The sequence below is a fragment of the Rousettus aegyptiacus genome, unplaced genomic scaffold, assembly GCF_014176215.1.
Source record: "Rousettus aegyptiacus isolate mRouAeg1 unplaced genomic scaffold, mRouAeg1.p scaffold_m13_p_6, whole genome shotgun sequence".
Taxonomy (NCBI): Eukaryota; Metazoa; Chordata; class Mammalia; order Chiroptera; family Pteropodidae; genus Rousettus; species Rousettus aegyptiacus.
Window position 1 is genome coordinate 67,143,817 of NW_023416309.1, and position 18,723 is coordinate 67,162,539.

The 18,723-nt window shown below is 38.1% G+C and overlaps 1 protein-coding gene across 1 annotated transcript in view; it reads left to right on the plus strand.

The window, feature by feature from the left end:
• Nucleotides 1-17,555, plus strand: part of TEKT3 (tektin 3) — a 34,439-nt gene extending 16,884 nt beyond the window's left edge. Inside the window, exons 5-8 of the mRNA XM_016161272.2 lie at nt 3,390-3,533; nt 5,875-6,097; nt 9,197-9,351; nt 17,219-17,555. Of these exons, the coding sequence (XP_016016758.2) occupies nt 3,390-3,533; nt 5,875-6,097; nt 9,197-9,351; nt 17,219-17,435 (739 nt within the window). The 3' untranslated portion in view covers nt 17,436-17,555. The remainder of the gene's footprint in view (nt 1-3,389; nt 3,534-5,874; nt 6,098-9,196; nt 9,352-17,218) is intronic.
• Nucleotides 17,556-18,723: the final 1,168 nt, after the last annotated feature.

The window sequence follows — 18,723 nt, forward strand, 5'->3', positions numbered from 1 at the left end:
TAATCAAAGGAAGGTCTTAAGTAATGATAACAGCTGTCAGCATAGAAAAAAGTATTGACTAATCCTGCTGCCTAACATAAATAGAAAGATCAGTGTTTATTTAGTTCTGGCCATGGAAAGAAGTTGTGTTGCTATCACACAAAAGAAGCAAGAATTCTGCTTATACTAATATTGTCGAGGATCATATGTGATATATCCCAAAAGAATAAACGTTATGAAGGTGTTGGTACTTCTGACTTGGTTTACTTACCTTGCCCATCAGGATTGATGCTGTGAAGGTGGGTGAGTTTCAGATGGCTGAGATATCTCTCAAACTTTTATTGGAAGGACTCAAAATTGGTGAGGATAAGTAAAAGATTAGTTAAGGATAATTTATTATTCATAGTGTGGTTAACTGTACAATTTACTTAAGCTATAAATACCAGGCAGTCCAGTTCCAATATTAATTTCTGGTTTCTGCTCCCTGGAAAATTCAAAAATATAGTTTAGAGTGGTTCGAGTAATTGTTTCTGTTCTATTTTCTTCTGGTCCAGTTCCTAATCCCCATCTTCTTTCATAATCTAAAATCTGCTGCCCAACTTCTGTGTCCTTTTCTCTTCTTGGCCTGAATTGTTCCACCTTGCAACAGCCACATCTTCACATCAATTCCCATTACAAACTGCCTCAGTAGTGGCCCTGGTGCAGGCCTTTGCAGAAAGTTCTGTCTCTGTATGTGTACTTATTTAGAATCTTTGTTGGTAATTCTTTAAAGAGCTTGGCTTTCTTTTAACACAGTGGGCAAATGCTTCTCTCATTTCCTGTGATGGCTTTCCCAGGATCTATGGGGGTCCAGATCACTAACATAATCATTGGCTTGGTACCGTGAAGGTTGAGAGGAGGGTTTTTCAACTCCACTTGTCTTGGAGTTGAAATGCTCAGTTTAGATCTCAGCTAGAAAAGGAATCTCATTAGGTGCCAACATAGCAGCTAAGATTTGTCTTATATCTTAGGCTACAGTTGGCCAATGGGGTGCAACCTCAAAAGCTTTTCTTAGGAGAGCCTGACTTCAGGTCAGACACAGGTCATAGGAGTCAGCCAAGGAGAGGAAGCCTATGGGGCATTTTGGTCCCATTTGGTCTCCTTTCCACAAATGAGAAAGGTCTTCTAATTTCAGAGTTTCAACACAATAACCTGAGGAAAGAAGCTAAACACAGATGTAACAAATAAATAGCTTCTTACTTTTCGTTCTTTGTACAGGTATACTGTTTTAGAAATCACGAAATGCAAATGACTTACATTTTGCTACCCTCATCTCTGTTTTACAAATCAAAAAAGAGAGAGAGCTCTGACAGGTCAAGTGAGTACCCAAAGACACAGGCTTTGGGTAGTTAAAGGGAAGCCGAAGCTAGAATTAGTCTATTCAACTCCATGCCGGCTTTACTCCTATATGTTGAGACCATTGTTGGGTACCAGGAATACAGAAATGATCAAGGTCATCAGTTGCCTACTTTTTCTAATACTATCTATGTGATAATGCCTCCCAAATTTTTGTTTATGGTCCAGACCCTTCTCCCAAATTCTAACAGCCTACTTGGTACCTACAGTTGGATGTTTAATAGACAGTGTGTCACCTGAATTTCTGCCCTCTCCCCCAGCCTACTCATCCACAGTTTAGCCCACCTTAGTTGATGGAATTCTGCTATACCAATTAGTCAACTTCAGTTTGTTTGTTTGTTTTTTCTCAATCATTCGATTGATGTCCAACCTCCTAGGAGGTTATCTTGGTTCCATCTGGTTTTTTTTTTTTTTTTACAATGACGATATTATTTGAGAAGCTAACATACTGTTTAAAAACAAGTCTATCCTATGTTTCTTGACTTCTCACACACCCCGTACTCTATTTTTTATTTCCATTCTCACACTGTCCCCCTTTGGCAACCATCGGCTTGTTCTCTACATCTATCTTAACTGTTTCTATTTTATTTTGTTTATCCTTTTATTTTGTTTTTCAGATTCCACATATAACTGAAATAATACAATATTTGTCTTTCTATATCTGACTTATTTTACTTAGCATAATAATATCCTTTTATTATGCTAAGTAAAATGTTGTTGCAAATCATAACATTTAATTCATTTTTTTTATTGCTGAATAATATTTGTGTGTGTGTGTGTGTGTGTGTGTGACATTTTATTTATATCTTGGTTTCATCTTTAAAATGTATCTATAATCTGAGCTCTTCTCATCTCCTTCACTGTTACCCCTTTGATCCAAGCCACTACCATTTCTCACCTGGGTAACTGCACCATTGGCTAATGGGTCTCTCTGTCCCCTGCAGTCTGTTCTCAACCCAGCACTAGAATGATCCTTTAAAATTGTTAAGTCAGTGGTCTCTCATTTCACTTAGAAGAAAACCCGGTTCCTCCCAATACCCTTCAAGGCCCTGCATGATCTGATTTCCCCGCTTCAAGTCTTTGCTCAAGCATCGCCTCCTCAAGGAGTCCTGCTCTGAACATCCTACTTAAAATCATCACTCATGCTCCTGGTTCCCTTTTCCTGCCTTGTTTTCTGCATTGTTCTGCTAATGAACCACATGATTTATTTATTCATTGTGGGTATTGCTTGTCTCCTCTTAATAGGATGTAAGCTACTTGAGGAAGATTTGTTTGTTTTGTTCATTGATGCATCCCAGGCTTGTGGAAATTGTTACACAAACTTGGCATGTAGTAGACACCCAATAATTATCTGTTGGATGAACTATTCCATGTGTAAAGATATGGCTCACCTGTCATCAATGCCCGCCTTCTGGGTTCCTATCTTTGGTAGAAAGGTGGGTATTGGAGCACACCAGCCTAGAGGGCTACCACTACCAATTATTGATATTTTTTAAAGCACTCTGACTCTTTCCCTGAGGGTTAATATTTACCCTTAGTTTCCATCTTCTGGCCAAATTCTCAGGCCTGGCTTGGAGGGAAGCTAGGCTATAAATGCTTCAAATTTCTTGGATATCTGCACTCAAAGAATGGGAGAGAAAAGAGTTAGGATATAGAAGAGGAAAAGGAAAAAGGAAAGGGTGACATAGATGTGGACAGATTACTCTAAACCAATGTTCTATCTGGAACAGTTTGTGTGTTAGGAAGATGGGCCTCAGGCCTGGGGCTCCAGACACCTAACTTCTATCTATCTACACCTCTTTTTTCCAAGTAATGTGGGAAGGGGCAGTGTAGGCAGGGTTCTAGTTACTCACATGTGTGGACATCTCCAGGGAAGGCTCCTTTTAATTAAGAAGTTGGACATTGTGTGGAGGAGGCATAATGGGTGGGTCTCGACACACAGGAGGGCAAATACTCTACCTTGCATGAAATTGTTACACAAACTTGAACATCCATTTTCACACTCTGTGTTACAGAACTAACAGAGCTTCCCAGCATGAACTGGAAAAGGACCTGAGTGATAAACAGACAGCTTACCGGATTGATGATAAATGCCACCATCTGCGAAACACATCAGGTGGCATCAGCTACTTTTGCGGAGTGGAGAGGGTTGATGCAACGTAAGTCAGGCACACACCACTTCTATAATTTTGATGTCCTTTCATTCACTTTCCTTTCTTTTAAAATGATGCAGCTTACACATTAAAACAGAAGACATGGGAAGATGTGGAAAGGGAAAACACATCTGTTTTGAACAAGTCTTAGTAAGAATGTATGTTCTGCAGTCAGGCCATGAAACTTGCATTCTGTATTCTTTTGTAAAAGAATACTTGTTATTTATACTTCTAAATATAAAAAAAATAATACCTGGTTGGAGCAGAAAACCTAGAAAACACAAAGAAGCATAAAGAAAAGTACTGCTTATGTATTGGATGCCCAGGATTGGTGGGGTGCAAGTTAAAAGGCAGCTTATTGTTTTTATTACTACAGCTTGTTAAACTTGCTTTGTCAATGGTTTCTTTGTCAGGCCATTGCAAGAAATCTTGGGTTCATGATCTTTTCCAGTCACCCTCTTTTAAAATAATCAACTTCTTTGAGGGAAAATTCACCTACAATAAAATGCATTCAGTGTAAGTGTACATTTTGATAAATTTTGACAAATTTCTATATCTAAGCAACCATGACCACAGTTAAGATGAAAAATTTTCATCACCCCCAAAAGTTTCCTTGAGCTCCTTCCCACATTCATGCCCCCTTCCTCTTGTAAAGTGAACCCCAAATGTGTCTTTCCTGTGGGGATGGTCATTTCCAAAACAGCCCTGTCTCTTAGTGCTCCTACAGTAGGAACAGCAGCACATGCCAACTTTGACTTTTAGATTCTTCAGAGGTGAATCAGATTCAGACTCTATGTACTAAGTGGTCCCCACAAAATGCCTCCTACTTAGTTTGAGGTGAGTAGAAATCATCTTTCTTGCTCCTCCCAGGGCAGGTGGTGGGCTTGGATGGAACCATGCACTCTGACCGCTTAGCCCTCCATAAAGGGCCTCCTCTATTTCTGGCATGAATTTTTAGCCATCTTTTATAAAATTATAGGGTACAGAGCACATTGGATATTATTTTGGACTACTGGGGCCAGAGCTAAAATCTGTAGTTGACAGTGAGGGTCTTTTTTAATATCTTACTGCATCAAGCAAAGAAATGTCACCCATAAGTCAACCACCCAGAGATGTCCAATGTTGACAGTTTACTGTTAGTCTTTTCAATATACTTTCATTTTGTCTTTAAATAATGGTATTACACACATACTGTTTGAATAACATGTCTAATTTTTCACTTCATGAAATATCAAAAATATTGCTTGTGAAAATATTCTTCTACAACATAGTTTGCATGTTATATGGATTACTTTTTTTTTTTAAATGAACCATAATTTGCTTAATTTGTTTTTATTTTTGGACTATTCCCCATTTATCAGAAAATGGCCTAAATATTGCTAAAAATGACTATCCTCACATATACATATTTGGTACATTATTTCTTTAGGGTAAATTTTTAGAATGCTCACTTCGGCAGTACACATACTAACACTGGTACAATAGAGAGACAGTTGTCATGGCCTTTGTGCAAGGAAAACATAGAAATTCGTGGAGTATTTCATATTTTTAGTTCTGGGGATATAATGTATAGCCTGATGACTTTCATTAACAATATTGTATTGTATATTTGAAAGTCGCTAAGAGAGTAGATGTTAAAAGTTCTTGTCACAGGAAAAAAATTGTAACTGTTTGGTGATGGTTGTTAACTAGTTATTGTGGTGATCATTTTGCAATATATACCTATATCAAATCATTATGTCGTACACCTTAAACCAATGCAATGTTCTATGTCAATTATATCTCAAAAAAAGATTTCTAAAAGTGACATTTCTGGGTTATACACATTTTAAAAATTCTTGTTATATTGATTTTTTACCTTCTGGCATGGTGGTACCAATTTAACAGTCCTACCTGCAGGATATAAGAGAAGCTTTTTCTAGACATGCTCCCCAGCAAATTATCATTCTATTCACTCTTTGCTGTTATGATAAAGGGTTATTAGTATGTTGCTGTTTTCATTACTTATTTGATTATTCCTGAGGTTGAATATTTTTTCATATGCTTATTGGACTGGTGTGACACATTTGTAATGAACCTCCATACCCTTACCCTTCGACAATCCTTTTTTTCTACCTAGATTGACAGAGGAGTTAGTTTATGCTTTGGATTTTTAGCAAATTGGTCAGCAGAAGAATAAGGAGCAACTAAGAAAAGTTTAAAATAAACTTTGCTCTGATGTTTACATTTTATGCAATAATCAAGATTGGTGATTTGGGTTCTCTTGTATAGGTCCAATGATTGCCTACAGACCATGTAGGCCAATACATCATTGTCACCATTGTCTGGTTCTATTGCCTCTTTTCAGGGTCTCAGTGCCTGAATCCTGGGCCAAATTTACAGATGACAATATTCTCCACTCCCAGAGTGAACGAGCAGCCTCCACCAAACTAAGAGATGACATTCAAAACCTCTTGGTTGTGACTGCCAATGAGATGTGGAATCACTTCAACAAAGTGAACTTGGCTTTTACCAATCGTATTGCTGAGACTGCAGATGCTAAAAATAAGATTCAAATTCACTTAGCAAAGGTAAGTCAAGCACTGGGAACCCGTAGGTGACCCGGATGGATAGAGCGAGGGTCTGGGACCACAAATCTTTCACCATTCCTGGAGAGACACCATAAGGCACACAACCTCCTGGCCAGACTAAGGAAAATTAAAAACAGTACAAAGTGCACCATTTATTTTAGCAAGGTAGCAAGGTATCAAAATGAAATTGGAATCCACCATTTTTTTTTTTTTTTGGAACACAAAGAATGCACTATGTAATAAAAGGTTGCTGGTATTTTTAACAGAAACAAAAATATTATTATTAAAGTTTAATGAATCACTGTATGTAACTGGGAATTGAATTTATTATTAGAACATATGGCAGGAATGTTTACTGTTAAGTCATTTTAGGCACTTTTTTTTCTGGAATACAAAACCAAATACAGAAAACTATTAGGTAGTTCAAAGTGTTTCTGATATTGGACTTTTTAAAGTGCTCTAAGTATAAGAATTTTACAATGATGATAAAATGAAGGATTCAAGCAAAATTTATATGTTTCAAGATAAACAAGGAGCTCTTCTTATATTTAGAATCAGATTTGGAGCTCTTATTATTTATATGGTATGCTGCATATGCTGCCTACATTAATCATTTCTTTTTTAAAGAACCTTATAAGTCAGTCATGTCACTCTAAGGTGATATTACCCAATCAAAGTCACCATGTTTTCTCAGACTGCAGTAATTTATCTCTCCTAATGGTTCTACATACCGCGAAGGGCAGAGAGCAGTATAAAATGTAGTTTTTGTCCTTGGGAAGGTATTTTTGTGAAAAAGAGATGCATACATATGAAAAGCTCATGAATAATTAATAAAAACACAAAAAAATACATATTGTGGTTACCAAATAACAAATACAGGAAGTGTTTTGGGGATTTGGAAGAGGAAGTGAACATTACAGGTGGACAACATCTTGAAAAAAGCCTTAGGAGTAGCCAGTCGGAATTTGAGTTCAGGTTTGTAAAGAGACCCATTTGGCTGGTGTGGATGGTGTGTGTGCTGGGAGAGAAGCTCTGGAAAGGTAGGTTGGAGCCAAACTGTAGTGGACACTTGTGGAAAGGTATTCTTTGGATAGTAAGAAGCCATTCTAAAGGCTTTTTAAAAGACCAATGTGATGGAGTCCCTTTGTTCAAAAAACTTTTGTTTACTACTGTATTAACTTGCTAGTACTGCCACAACAAAGCATTATAGACTGAGGGGCTTAAACAGAAGGAATTTATTGTCTCATAGTTCTGAAGGCTAGAAGTTTTGAGATAAAGGAGGCGTTGGTAGGGTTAGTTTCTTCTGAGGCTTCTGTCCTTGGTTTGTAGAATGCTAACTTTTCCTTGTGTCTTCACATGGTCTTCTTTCTGCATGTGTCTGTGTTCTAATCTCTTCTTCTTTTAAGGAAATTAGTCATATTGGATTAGGACTTACCCTAAGGACCTCATTTTAACCTAGTTACCTCTTTAAAGACTCTATCTCCCAATGCAGTCACATTGTGAGGTAATAGGGATTAGGACTTCAACATATGAAATTTGGGGGCTTGGAGAGGAGGGTAGAATTCAGCCCATAACAGCTACATTCAAGGTAGACATTTTGGAGTATACATACATGAATGACACACTGACTCTGCCATCTTGTATCTTAGAGTAAGACAAGACCTGTACATAAGAAATAGGTTACATTAGAAAGATGCCAACAAATCCCTTGGATTTACAGATAAAATGTTTGTTTAGCAGAAGGAGCAGTTATTTCCAATGGTGAGGGACAGGGAGCCCCCAAAAATGGACTTGGTGATAGGAACAATGTAATGATTTTCAGAGGATTGATAAAAGAGTGAGAGATGGGTCAAAGCTTATATGACATATTTAAGAGTTCCTGGCTTACACAAATGCTGAATCTATGTGATTACGTGAGATCCCTGTAGGAGTGAAAGAATGTAGCAGAGACGTGATCGGAGGACAAAACTTTGCACTAGAACCGAAGAGGAGTAGTTAGAGAGAAAGGTAAGGAATTAGGACAGTAGTTGGGCAGGAAATTAAACAAGGTGAAGGATTCCAGGAGGAGATGGGACATCAGAGAGATCTCATCATTGGCTTTCAGAGTGCAGTCTCACGAGGGCAACTAGGGCCAGGGACTTAGAATAGATTAGGTGGGCCAGAAGTGCAAGCAGTGAGCAAGGCCATTGTTGAGTACATTTGGCAGTGAATGTGAGGAGGGGGTGAGAGAGTGCCAAATGGAAGCTCTCAGATGGGATCAGATAAGAGTGTGGTGGTAAAGATTTGAGGTTTAATAAAAAATTGGGTAATACTTGGGCATGTCTTCAGGCCACAGGAAAGGGGCAGAGGAAAAGTGAGAGTGATGGAGGGACATGAAAAAATGGGAGTGTGGAGGTCAAATTTAGAGCAGAAAGAAGGGTTTTCAGAGTATAGGAGAGAGGCCAGCTTCACAAAAGAGGAATTAGGGAGGGATCTAGGTTTATGCAATTTGGGGGACCTTTTTAAGAAAAAAGGATATAAAATCAGAACTACAAAATCTGAGTGCTTCTCTCTTGCAAGCAAGACACCCTAAAGCTTGACATTCATTTACTTCAAAGCAAATCCTCCACCAGCAAAAAAAAAAAAACATCTCTGTGAGATTAGTGAGAAGAGAGAGTGGAAGATAAGAGGCAAGGATGTATTGATGTGAGGAGGGAAGTTAGGGCCACTCAGACCTCATGGCCTCACATTTCTCAGAGTTACACACAAATGTGCCAGTAAATTTTTAACAACCAGTGATCTGGGGCAGGAGAGAAGCTCCTATTTGTAGCATTTGCCAGTATCTGTGGTGTAAATACTCCCACCCTGTCTGGTTTTACCCCTAATTGGGAGTTGGGAAAAGATGCCTGTGGTCAGCTCTCCAGGGTAGTGGGACACCTGCAGCAGCACAATGCAGATTCCCTGGGAACGGAGCTGGGAAGGAGCAGGGCACTCAGTGAATCAATCTCCCCACCTAGAAGACAAGGCAAGATGAGCCCCCAATAGACAGGTAGGAGGCGGGGAGCAAGTGGGAAGCATGCACAGTGCCATAGCCTTGGGTATCTGCTTCTGTTTGTACAGACCCTGCAGGAGATATTCCAGACAGAAATGACCATACAATCCATCAAGAAGGCCATCAAGGACAAGTCTGCTTTCCTGAAGGTGGCTCAGACCAGACTGGATGAGCGTACAAGGAGACCTAACATAGAGCTCTGCCGAGACATGGCCCAATTACGGTGAGGCGGGAGTGCACACCCTTGGGAGGAGGGGAAAGTTGGGCTCACTTTGGGATGGTCCACCAGCTTGGCTGTGACTCCTTACTTTTTATGAAAGCACTTTCTGCCAATATACTGGTAATATGGAAGAATATAGTAATGCTTATTGTGTGAAGGTCTTTCTTCAAAAGTATTAATAATGGGGGAGTTAGTGTTTAATGGGCATGAAGATTTAGTTTGGAATGATAAAAAGTTTTTGAGATGGATGATGGTGATGGATGCACAACATTGTGAATGTACTTAATGCGACCGAACTGTACACTCAGAAATAGAGATAGTAAACTTTGTATTATGTATATCTTACCACAATTTAAACAAAGGAATGATATCAACATTACACACAAAAAAGTGATAATAAACATCAGGCCTCATTCAGTAAGGCCAAGATGGCTTTTGGGTTCTTTCGCATTACCCTGGAGTCTCCAGAATTTCGGGAATACCTCTCTTATAAGAAGGAGAGTGTGTTAGCTTGCTGCATATTTCTCAGTGCCAGAGACTCACCAGAAATGGGACTTGTGTTACAATTCCACTGACCCTTACATATATGCTCTCATCCATGTGCTCTCATTGGCCTCTTTTAGCTGTTAATATATCTGCTCTTGTCATTAAGATCATCCTCATGATCCTCTAAAATCCCTGACAGTCTTTTTGGTTCATTTCATTTGGTTCTGTTCTCAGCAGAAATTGAGAGCAGCTGGTCTTCATTAAGCAAGTCTCCTGCATACACGTGGCAGGAGAAATCTGATGCCACAGTTTATCTACTAAACTCTATGTGTGTTTTATTATTATTATTTTAACTTTGAAGATTCTTTTTAGGATGGGCTTGTAAAGAATTGGCCAAGATCCATGTCTCCCCCATTCATTGCCCCTTCCCCCATCAATTCTGGCTTTATTTCTAATTTCTCCAGTACTTGCCTCTGCCTTTTCTTTCTGGATTTCATCATCGCTATCCTTAGGTCATAAAATGCTCCATGCAGAAGCAAATTAAATTTATAGCAACTGAAGGAACAAAGGGGCAGCACTTTAAATCCATAATCGTTTCTGGAGAGAGATGCTACTTATTTTCTACCCTGATAGAATTCTCGTATTATTGTGAAGAATTTATCCTGGGGATAAAATGACTTTGAACTCTACTAAAGAAATGAGTGTGGATTGCTTGGAGGGAAAGAAATGGGAGATCTTGTGAGGCCAACAATAATGAAAATAATAATAAAAATATTGATGGAGATAATAGCTGCCACCATTTATTAATTTGCCTCTGTGCTGGCCACTGTCCTGAGCACTTTACACTACGTCATTATCTTCATTTTATAAATAAAGAAACTGAGGCAGAAATGGGTAAAATGACTTGGCTCATGTGGCACCAAGTGCTAAGGAGAGCCATAGTCTGAATCCTTGCCTGTCTTACTAGAGGGCTCTATCTCATCAAACCAACTATTTGCTTCTGCTTCCCCCATCTTTCACATTGCATAGTGCTTTTACCATTTCCCTATCATGTATCTGTTTTCATCTGGCCTTCTTAATGTTCATGTGAAATAAGCTGGCAGAGCGGGTACTGTATCCTCATCTTTCTCTCAGAGAGGATGAAACTGAGGGTTACAGTCATTACTGCAAAACACCTTCTACACATTGCATGGGTATCATCTGCATTGAGTGCTAAAAAGCATGCTTTAGAATATATGTAAACGGATTAACTGCATTTCTCCCTATGGAGCTGTTGCTTAGGCCATAGCCATGGAAGAGTTCAGCCAGCTACATGTTTCTCAGAGTGGGTTCCATAGAACCCTTACTCATATAGAGCCCATTATTTAGGATAAGCTGTCCTCCACTACAGAGGTCAGGCGGGCCTCTGGATGGCTAGTCTAAAGTGACTATTTGCTTCAGAAGAGTCTGATAGTGAGAGTACATCCCTTCTGCAAGTTAGGATTGGATCACAAATTGTAGCTTTATGCAAATGTGATTCAAAGAAGCTGAAATGAAGTTTCATGCTCCAAAATTTCTGCGAGGTCATCACGAGTAGAGAAAGGGATAAATACATTATTCAGACAAACCCAGGGTTGCTTTTTAAAAGGTTTTTGAGTAGTGGTCTAATTTGACTGGAGTTATCAGGCAATGAAGCAGTCACAGTGGCTTCTGAAAAGCTGAATTGTTTTCCCTCTTTTCTAACAGCTTTTCCTTTACTTCCTGTCATTTCTGTAGTATATCTATTTCCTCTGCTCCTCATTGACTTTAAGACAAAACCTACTTTTGTTTTTATAAATATTTCTTGTCAAAATATCATTGCCAAAAATATGGTCCCAGAGTAACAACAGCAGAGTTTAGGATTATTATTGGGGGAGGAGTTTATTTTTCCTCTTCAACTGATCTTTCTGAAAGCAGCCCTTTGGCTGGCTAGATTAAAAAAAAAATAAGGCCATAAACTCGGGGGAGTGAGGACTGAGAAAAATTGCTGTTTTCATTTCAAGAGTTTTATTTTTATTTAAAATTTTCTAAACTGGTTCTTTCAAAAGTAATTCTAAACATTCTTGGCATCTTTGGTGGTAGGCCAGACCAGGCTCTGCTTTACTTAAATTATCTCAATCCTTTTTTTTTTTTTTTGAACTACGGTAGCTTTATTTGTATTTGAATGCAAAATGTTTTTTCAGTTCTGTAACACCCCCAAAATAAGTGGTTTCAGCAAAACAGCTCTCCGTGAACTGCCAAGAACAAGGAAACTGAGAATGAAATGTAGCCTTGAAAGATGAGAAAAACGTATTTCTAATGGTGAGAGTTGAGGGAAGTGTCATGTCTTCTAGCTATGTTCTCACGGCATTGGGAAAACAAGGATCTTAACTGCCTGTGCTCTATGTATCTTGAATTCCATTTTTTAAACATTGATATTTTAATCTGTATATTTTCAAAAGTTCCCTAAGATAAATTTTCCACTAATTTGGCTGCAAGGAGTAAAGACTCCTATATCTTCCTGTTTCTTTTCCTACCTTTGGGTTCAGGGTTCTTTTTGAAGCCTGTGGAAGGGGCACAGGGAGGGGTGGGAGACAAGAGGCAGACCCAGTGTGACTATAAAAAACTGGCTCTCAAAACATAGGTTTCTTTCCTACTGATATTTTATACCTTGGGATCATAAAAAAAAAAAAAAGACGTTTTTGATCCAACTTAATCTAAGCAACAAAAAAATATGTTTTAGATCAGTTCTCAGATTTTGTGTCTTTCAATCCCAGACCAAAAGAAACTTGGCACTTAAGTTTCAATTTCTTCCCTCCCTCACTGTAAGAAAACAGTTACGGTTCTGAGATGAAAGGAATTGCACAGTGTAGATGTGTTTTCCAGGCTTGTTGTTGCTTCTACAAGCCTTTGGTGCTGGGGGCCCTTTGCAGTGAACCTCCCCTTTTCAGGCTACCTGCAGGTGGGTTGGAAGCTGAACCTCCAGGCTCTCTCCAGGCTCCAGGGCTTCCTCTCCATAGCCTGGTCTGGTTCTTGTTCTTGAGAGACACTGTGGACCTGAACCTCTGAGTGGCTCCCTACCTCTCATTGAGACTTCCTAGGACATAGAAGTAGGTCCTAATCTAACAAACCTTTTTTGCACGTCTATCAACTGTGGGGGCTTCTGCTGAATTCAGCTTGAGCAAGGCCATGTTGCTTTCAGGGAGCTGATGACCCGCAGGGGAAATGTAGTAAACAGGCAACAACAGGCTCCCTGAGGGCTGCAAAAAGGTTGGTGCTTTTGGAATACATGACATCGGGTAGCTACCCAGTCCCAGGGTTAAAGAAGCAACTTCAGGAAGCAGTGTCTGTTCACTTGGGCTTTTTAAGATGGCTTAAATTAGTGGATGGGGAGAGGAAGGGGGTAAAAATGGATTGAGGGGATGGGAGACAGCAAGCACATTCCAGGTCATGACTGCAGAGCAGAGGGATAAGGGCGCAGTGGCACATGGTGTGACCCTTTGAGAGAGGAATAACAGGGTTTTATGATTGAGGGATGGAGGGGGGCCATGAGGAAGAGGAAAGAGTCAAAATGATCACAGAGTTCTAGTTTCAGCCTCTGCCAGGTTTCAGCATCTCACCATTGCCTGAGATAGAACACATAAGTGACTTGGGATGCAGATGATGCATCTGTTCTATACCCTACCTCGACCTGGGTCAGCCCCATACTGTCAAATCCACCAGGCAGAGTGTGCCCAGATTGTGGGCATGGTGGAACTGTCCTAGGGAGTTTCTAAACCATTCACTATTTGCTGTGCTGTCCAAGTGAGATGTGATGTTTCCCAGTCATTGTATTGGTCAGCCAGAGTCACTTCAGATAACACTTTTAAAGGTCGAAAAGATTTCAAGTCCCTCAAAATTGTATTTCCTTTCTGAAAAATATTTATTTATTTTTCTGCCTTTGTGAGTAGTATCAGTTCATGATAAAAAAAAATCAGAAAATGTAATAAGAAATCAAAGCCATCCTCAAGTCTTTGTGCCATTGAGTGATAACCAATGTTAGCAATTTGTTATATTTGCCACCAGGCACATTAACAAAATTGTGATCTTTCTGCATAGGGGATTTAATATCCTGACCCTTTCAACCATCATTATATTGTGTTTCTTTCCCCATGACAAGTGTGAGTTCTTTTAAAAAAAGCATTGCCCTCATAGACTTTCATTATCTGCCTACGGCGTTAATGTTGTTTCCTCCCATTTTCTCATACGACTGCTCAATGCAAGACAACATTATGAAGAAATTATTCCTTTATAATTTTATGTCAAACTTTCACCTTGCTTTTTTTTCTAAAAGTTTTTTTTTTTTAATTTACTTTCACAAGTAAGATAGGGATATGTTCTGATTTTAAAATATATTCAAATAATAAAGATCTCTATGGAATAAGAATGAGAGTCTCTTCCTTGCCCTTTCTACCCTCTTGCTATGCTTCCCCTCACCCCCCAAGCCTCAAAAACAGCTTCTAACTTGTATATCTCCTTAAGTATGATTAAAATTCGTCCTTTAGGAAAGGAGAGCAAGGAGGTTTCAAGTAGAACAATTTTTGTTTTGGCGACTTTTTAATATTCTATGAAAGTCCATTTGGGACTTGGCACTACAATGGCCCCTGTGGCAGAGTTGCCAGATTTTGCAAATTAAAACACAGGATAGCCAGTTAAATATGAGTTTTCAATAAACAATGAGTAATTTTTCAGGATCTATATCCAAATATTATGTGGAATACTTATACTAAAACTACTTATGCTAAGTAAAAATGCTTATGTTGAATATTATTCCACCTTAAAAAGGAAGGAAATCCTGACACATGCCACCACATGGATGAACCTTGAGGACATTATGCCGAATGAAATAAGCCAGTTACAAAAGTACATATACTGCTTGATTCTACATGTATGAGATACCTAGAGTGGTAATATTTATAGAAGCAGAAAGTAGTTGGTGGTTGCCAGGGGCTGGGGAAGGAGAATTGGGAGTTAGTGTTTAATGGAGACAGAATTTCAATCTGAAAGGAGTTCTGTGGATGAATTAGTGGTGATGGTTGCACAACAATGTGAATGCAGGTTATACCAGTGGACTGTACACTTAAAACTGGTTAAGATGGTAAATTTTATGTTACGTGTATTTTACCACAATTAAAAGAATACTCATACTAAAATAATTACTCATGTATCTGAAATTTAAATTTAACTGGGTATCCTGTGTGTTATCGTATACTTTGGGGATTACAAATAGAGGTAAGATGGTCTTAAGTCTTACCAAAAGGGATCCCATATGTTGAGGCCAAATTCTCAGGTCTCTGCTTATGCTCTTTTCTCATAGGGAGCTTTGAGGGTGGGGCCAGGAAATGGGACCTAGTTCTTTATCATGGTCACTGAGGTTCCTTATTTCCTTTTTAGCTTCCTGGACAACTGTGAGTGGCTTATAAACACATGTGGGCCATGTGTCCCTGGAAAGGCCAGTTCATCAATCTTCTGGGTTCAGTTTTCTCATCTGTAAAACAAGGAAGCTGGGCTTAATGACCTTTCACATTTATTTTCCAGTTGCAGAGTTCTGTGAAGCTATAAAATGCCTTAATATAATGATTTTAATATAATTTGTATATTTTCCTATGATCATGAAATACTTTTCTATCTCTAGGAATGTCTGCATTCCTTTTGTTCTATATATTACTGTATATTTTAATTTCATGTACCTCCAGTCTACTGATAAATAAACCCCCAAATAAGGAAAACCTTAACTTTGAGTAACTGGTTAAAATTTGATGAATTTAGAATTGTGTTTCCTACTGACCAGAGTCAGTAGCATAGTAATTAAAGAAGCTGATGGGTAGTTTCATTGAAAACTGTAAGCAGAGTTATCTAAGGTCTTTGTACCTTGGTTTCTTTATCTATAAAATGAGGATAATCATAGTATCTACTTCAGAATGTTGTTATTAGGATTACATTGTCTGATTATGTAAAGTACTTAGGATAGCATATGTGTATACTACATATTAGTAAATAGTATGTACTATATTATACATATAATAAAGTGGTTAATAAATGATTTGCTATTGTTATCTTTTTATAACCTGTTTTCTACTTTTCCTCTTGAGTGATCACACAGTCATCTTCTTTGAATATTATTGGCCAAACAGTGAATAGAGGAGGTCTTGCTCAATTTTTCTTTGGGCAGAGAAATACTTTCTAAATATAAACACAATGGAAGAAATCATAAAGAAAAAGAGAGAGAAATTTGGCTTAATAAAAATTGAACTCTTAAACATAACAAGAACATCATAAAAAAGTTAAAAAGCAAAAATGAGTTAGGGAAAATATTTGCCATAGGCATAGCAGATAACTAAAATCAATATGCTTAATACTGAATGCTCTTTGCAAATGAATAAGAAATAGAAATACCTCAGTAGAAAAAGGAACACAAGACAGGGAGAGGCAATTCACAGAAGAAATGCAAAGGCCGATAGACATTTAGGAAAGGTTCACTAATAAAGAAATGGAAATTAAAACAATAGCAATTACTATGATTTGAGAAAATGCTAGATTTTTCCATGAAGTGAAATGTTTTTTTTCCTTTTTGTCTTAATGAAAAGTGTGTCATGTTTTTTCATCATCACAATGTAATTAGAATTGCAACTTTTTTCATGGTTTATATAATTGATTTCACCCATTATCATTTTCATGTTCTATTAAGTTTTTGACAACTGCAAGCATATTTGGGACCTTGAACCATTACCTTGAGATATTATTGAGAAGAGAGGGACATTGTAATTTGAAGAGTGCTACATTAACTAATCTCTCTCTCCATAGTCCAGGATATGTTGGCAGGTTGGGCTGAATTCCAGCCACTGAGTAAAGTTGGGTATCCTCTTCTTAATTATAATAATAATTTCAATGATAAAGTAAGAAAGTCCAGCTACATTTTGATTTTTACTAATTAAAAATCAAATATTCAAGTTTCCCTCCTTTTAAAAAATATAATATTTAATATACGTGTACTTGTGTGTGTGTGCGTGTGTGTGTGTGTGTGTGTGTGGTGTGTGTGTGTATGAAAATTTGCTGATGTTCCCAAAACATGCTTAGTTTGCTTCCTGGGTTCTGGGTTTAGTTAATAGGAGTAGCCTGACCAGATGCTAGAACTGCTTACAAGTATTGCTTGCTTTGCAACTTTGCAAGATGGAGTAGTTCTGATGTTGGTTTGACCTGTGTGCTGCTGGGTGCTCCATGTGAGCCCAGCACAAGCAGCCACATCTCCAATAGGAATTCAGTAACCATGTAGCCTTTAATTCAGATAATAATCATTGTCAGGAGTGTGACTTTTGTTAACCTAACCAGTCCTTCTTCCCTCATGCAGCCTTGTTAACGAGGTATATGAGGTGGACGACACCATCCAGACCCTACAGCGGCGCCTGAGGGAGGCTGAGGACACCCTACAGTCTCTGGTCCACACCAAAGCCACCCTGGAGCATGACTTGGCAGTCAAAGCCAATTCTCTGTACATCGACCAGGAAAAATGCATGAGCATGCGCAAGAGTTTCCCCAACACCCTCCGGCTGGTGGGCTTCTGTTAGGAGCCTTACCGGGAGCAGTTTTATTACTCCTCAGGAAAGGTTGAACCAGAGCTTGTTTGTAGCATTTAAACTGAGTGCTAATATAGTCACTTATTAAAGGATTGTATTGCTAGAAATGTACCAGTATTCTGTCTTGGAAAAGCTTTTGTTTGCATCCACACAGTTTTCTATTTACTTGACGTCTGGGCTACTGGAAACAAATAAAGAAATGTAATCAATCTAATAGAGAAGGTAAACTAAAATTATTTATTTTATTCTTATTTATTTTCTATGTAACATGAATGGTCTGGAAAGGAGAAATGTATTTTCTCTAGGGCAATAAGGGAAGGAATAACAGAGTAAACTGTAGATTTTGAGCTATGCCTCAAAGGAAATACAGAGAGGAGAAAGGTCTCTGAGTATATGGTAGATGAAGTAGTTTGAGCAAAAACAAAGGTGGAAAAATAAAGTGCATTTGGAACAATAGTAAGTAGAGCAGTTTGACTATGATTCATAAGGCAAGGTGTATAGGAAGAAATACAATGTGTGAGATGCCTGGAAGAGTGAGGTCCTTCAACTCCAGGTTAAGGGGTTGGGGGAACTGATGGACATCTTTGAGCAGGGAAATGTCTTTATGGAAGCAATGTTTGAACAATGAAAGTTTGAGTTGGTCAGATGGCAGTGAAAACAAAGGATAAAAGCAAACATATAACAAATCAACAGACTTAGTAACTATATGCAGAGGGAGTGCTAAAGAGTCCAGCACGACATAGAAGCCTTGACCCTAGATGGGCTGGAAAATAAGACATTGTTTGAATTCTAGGAGGTTCTATGTTATCTCAGCATGTTTTTTTTTTTAAATAAGATTTTCTTTTTTTTACAAACAAAATATTTGTATGACACATATTTTGGAAAATAGAGAAAATACATGAAAAGCACTCATTATCACAGCACCCAGAAACAATCACTGATGATTTCAACATTTTATTGTAACTACTTTCAATCCTTTTTCCATGACTCTATATGTATATAATAGTTATTTATATAATAGGTAATCGTAATGTTTATATTTGTTTACAAATATATATAATATATGTTTATATCTAAATCTATAATAACACTCTTGGGACCACACTGATGATTTATAATCTCCTTTCCCTTATATAAATATAATAAATGAATTTCTACTACATTGGCTGTTTATCTACAGCATGACTTTTTAAAAGCCTTCCCTTTCTATCTCTAAAAACAGTATCACTTATTTCAGTGGAAATTTCAGAAAATACAGACAAGCAAAAGAAGAAAATAA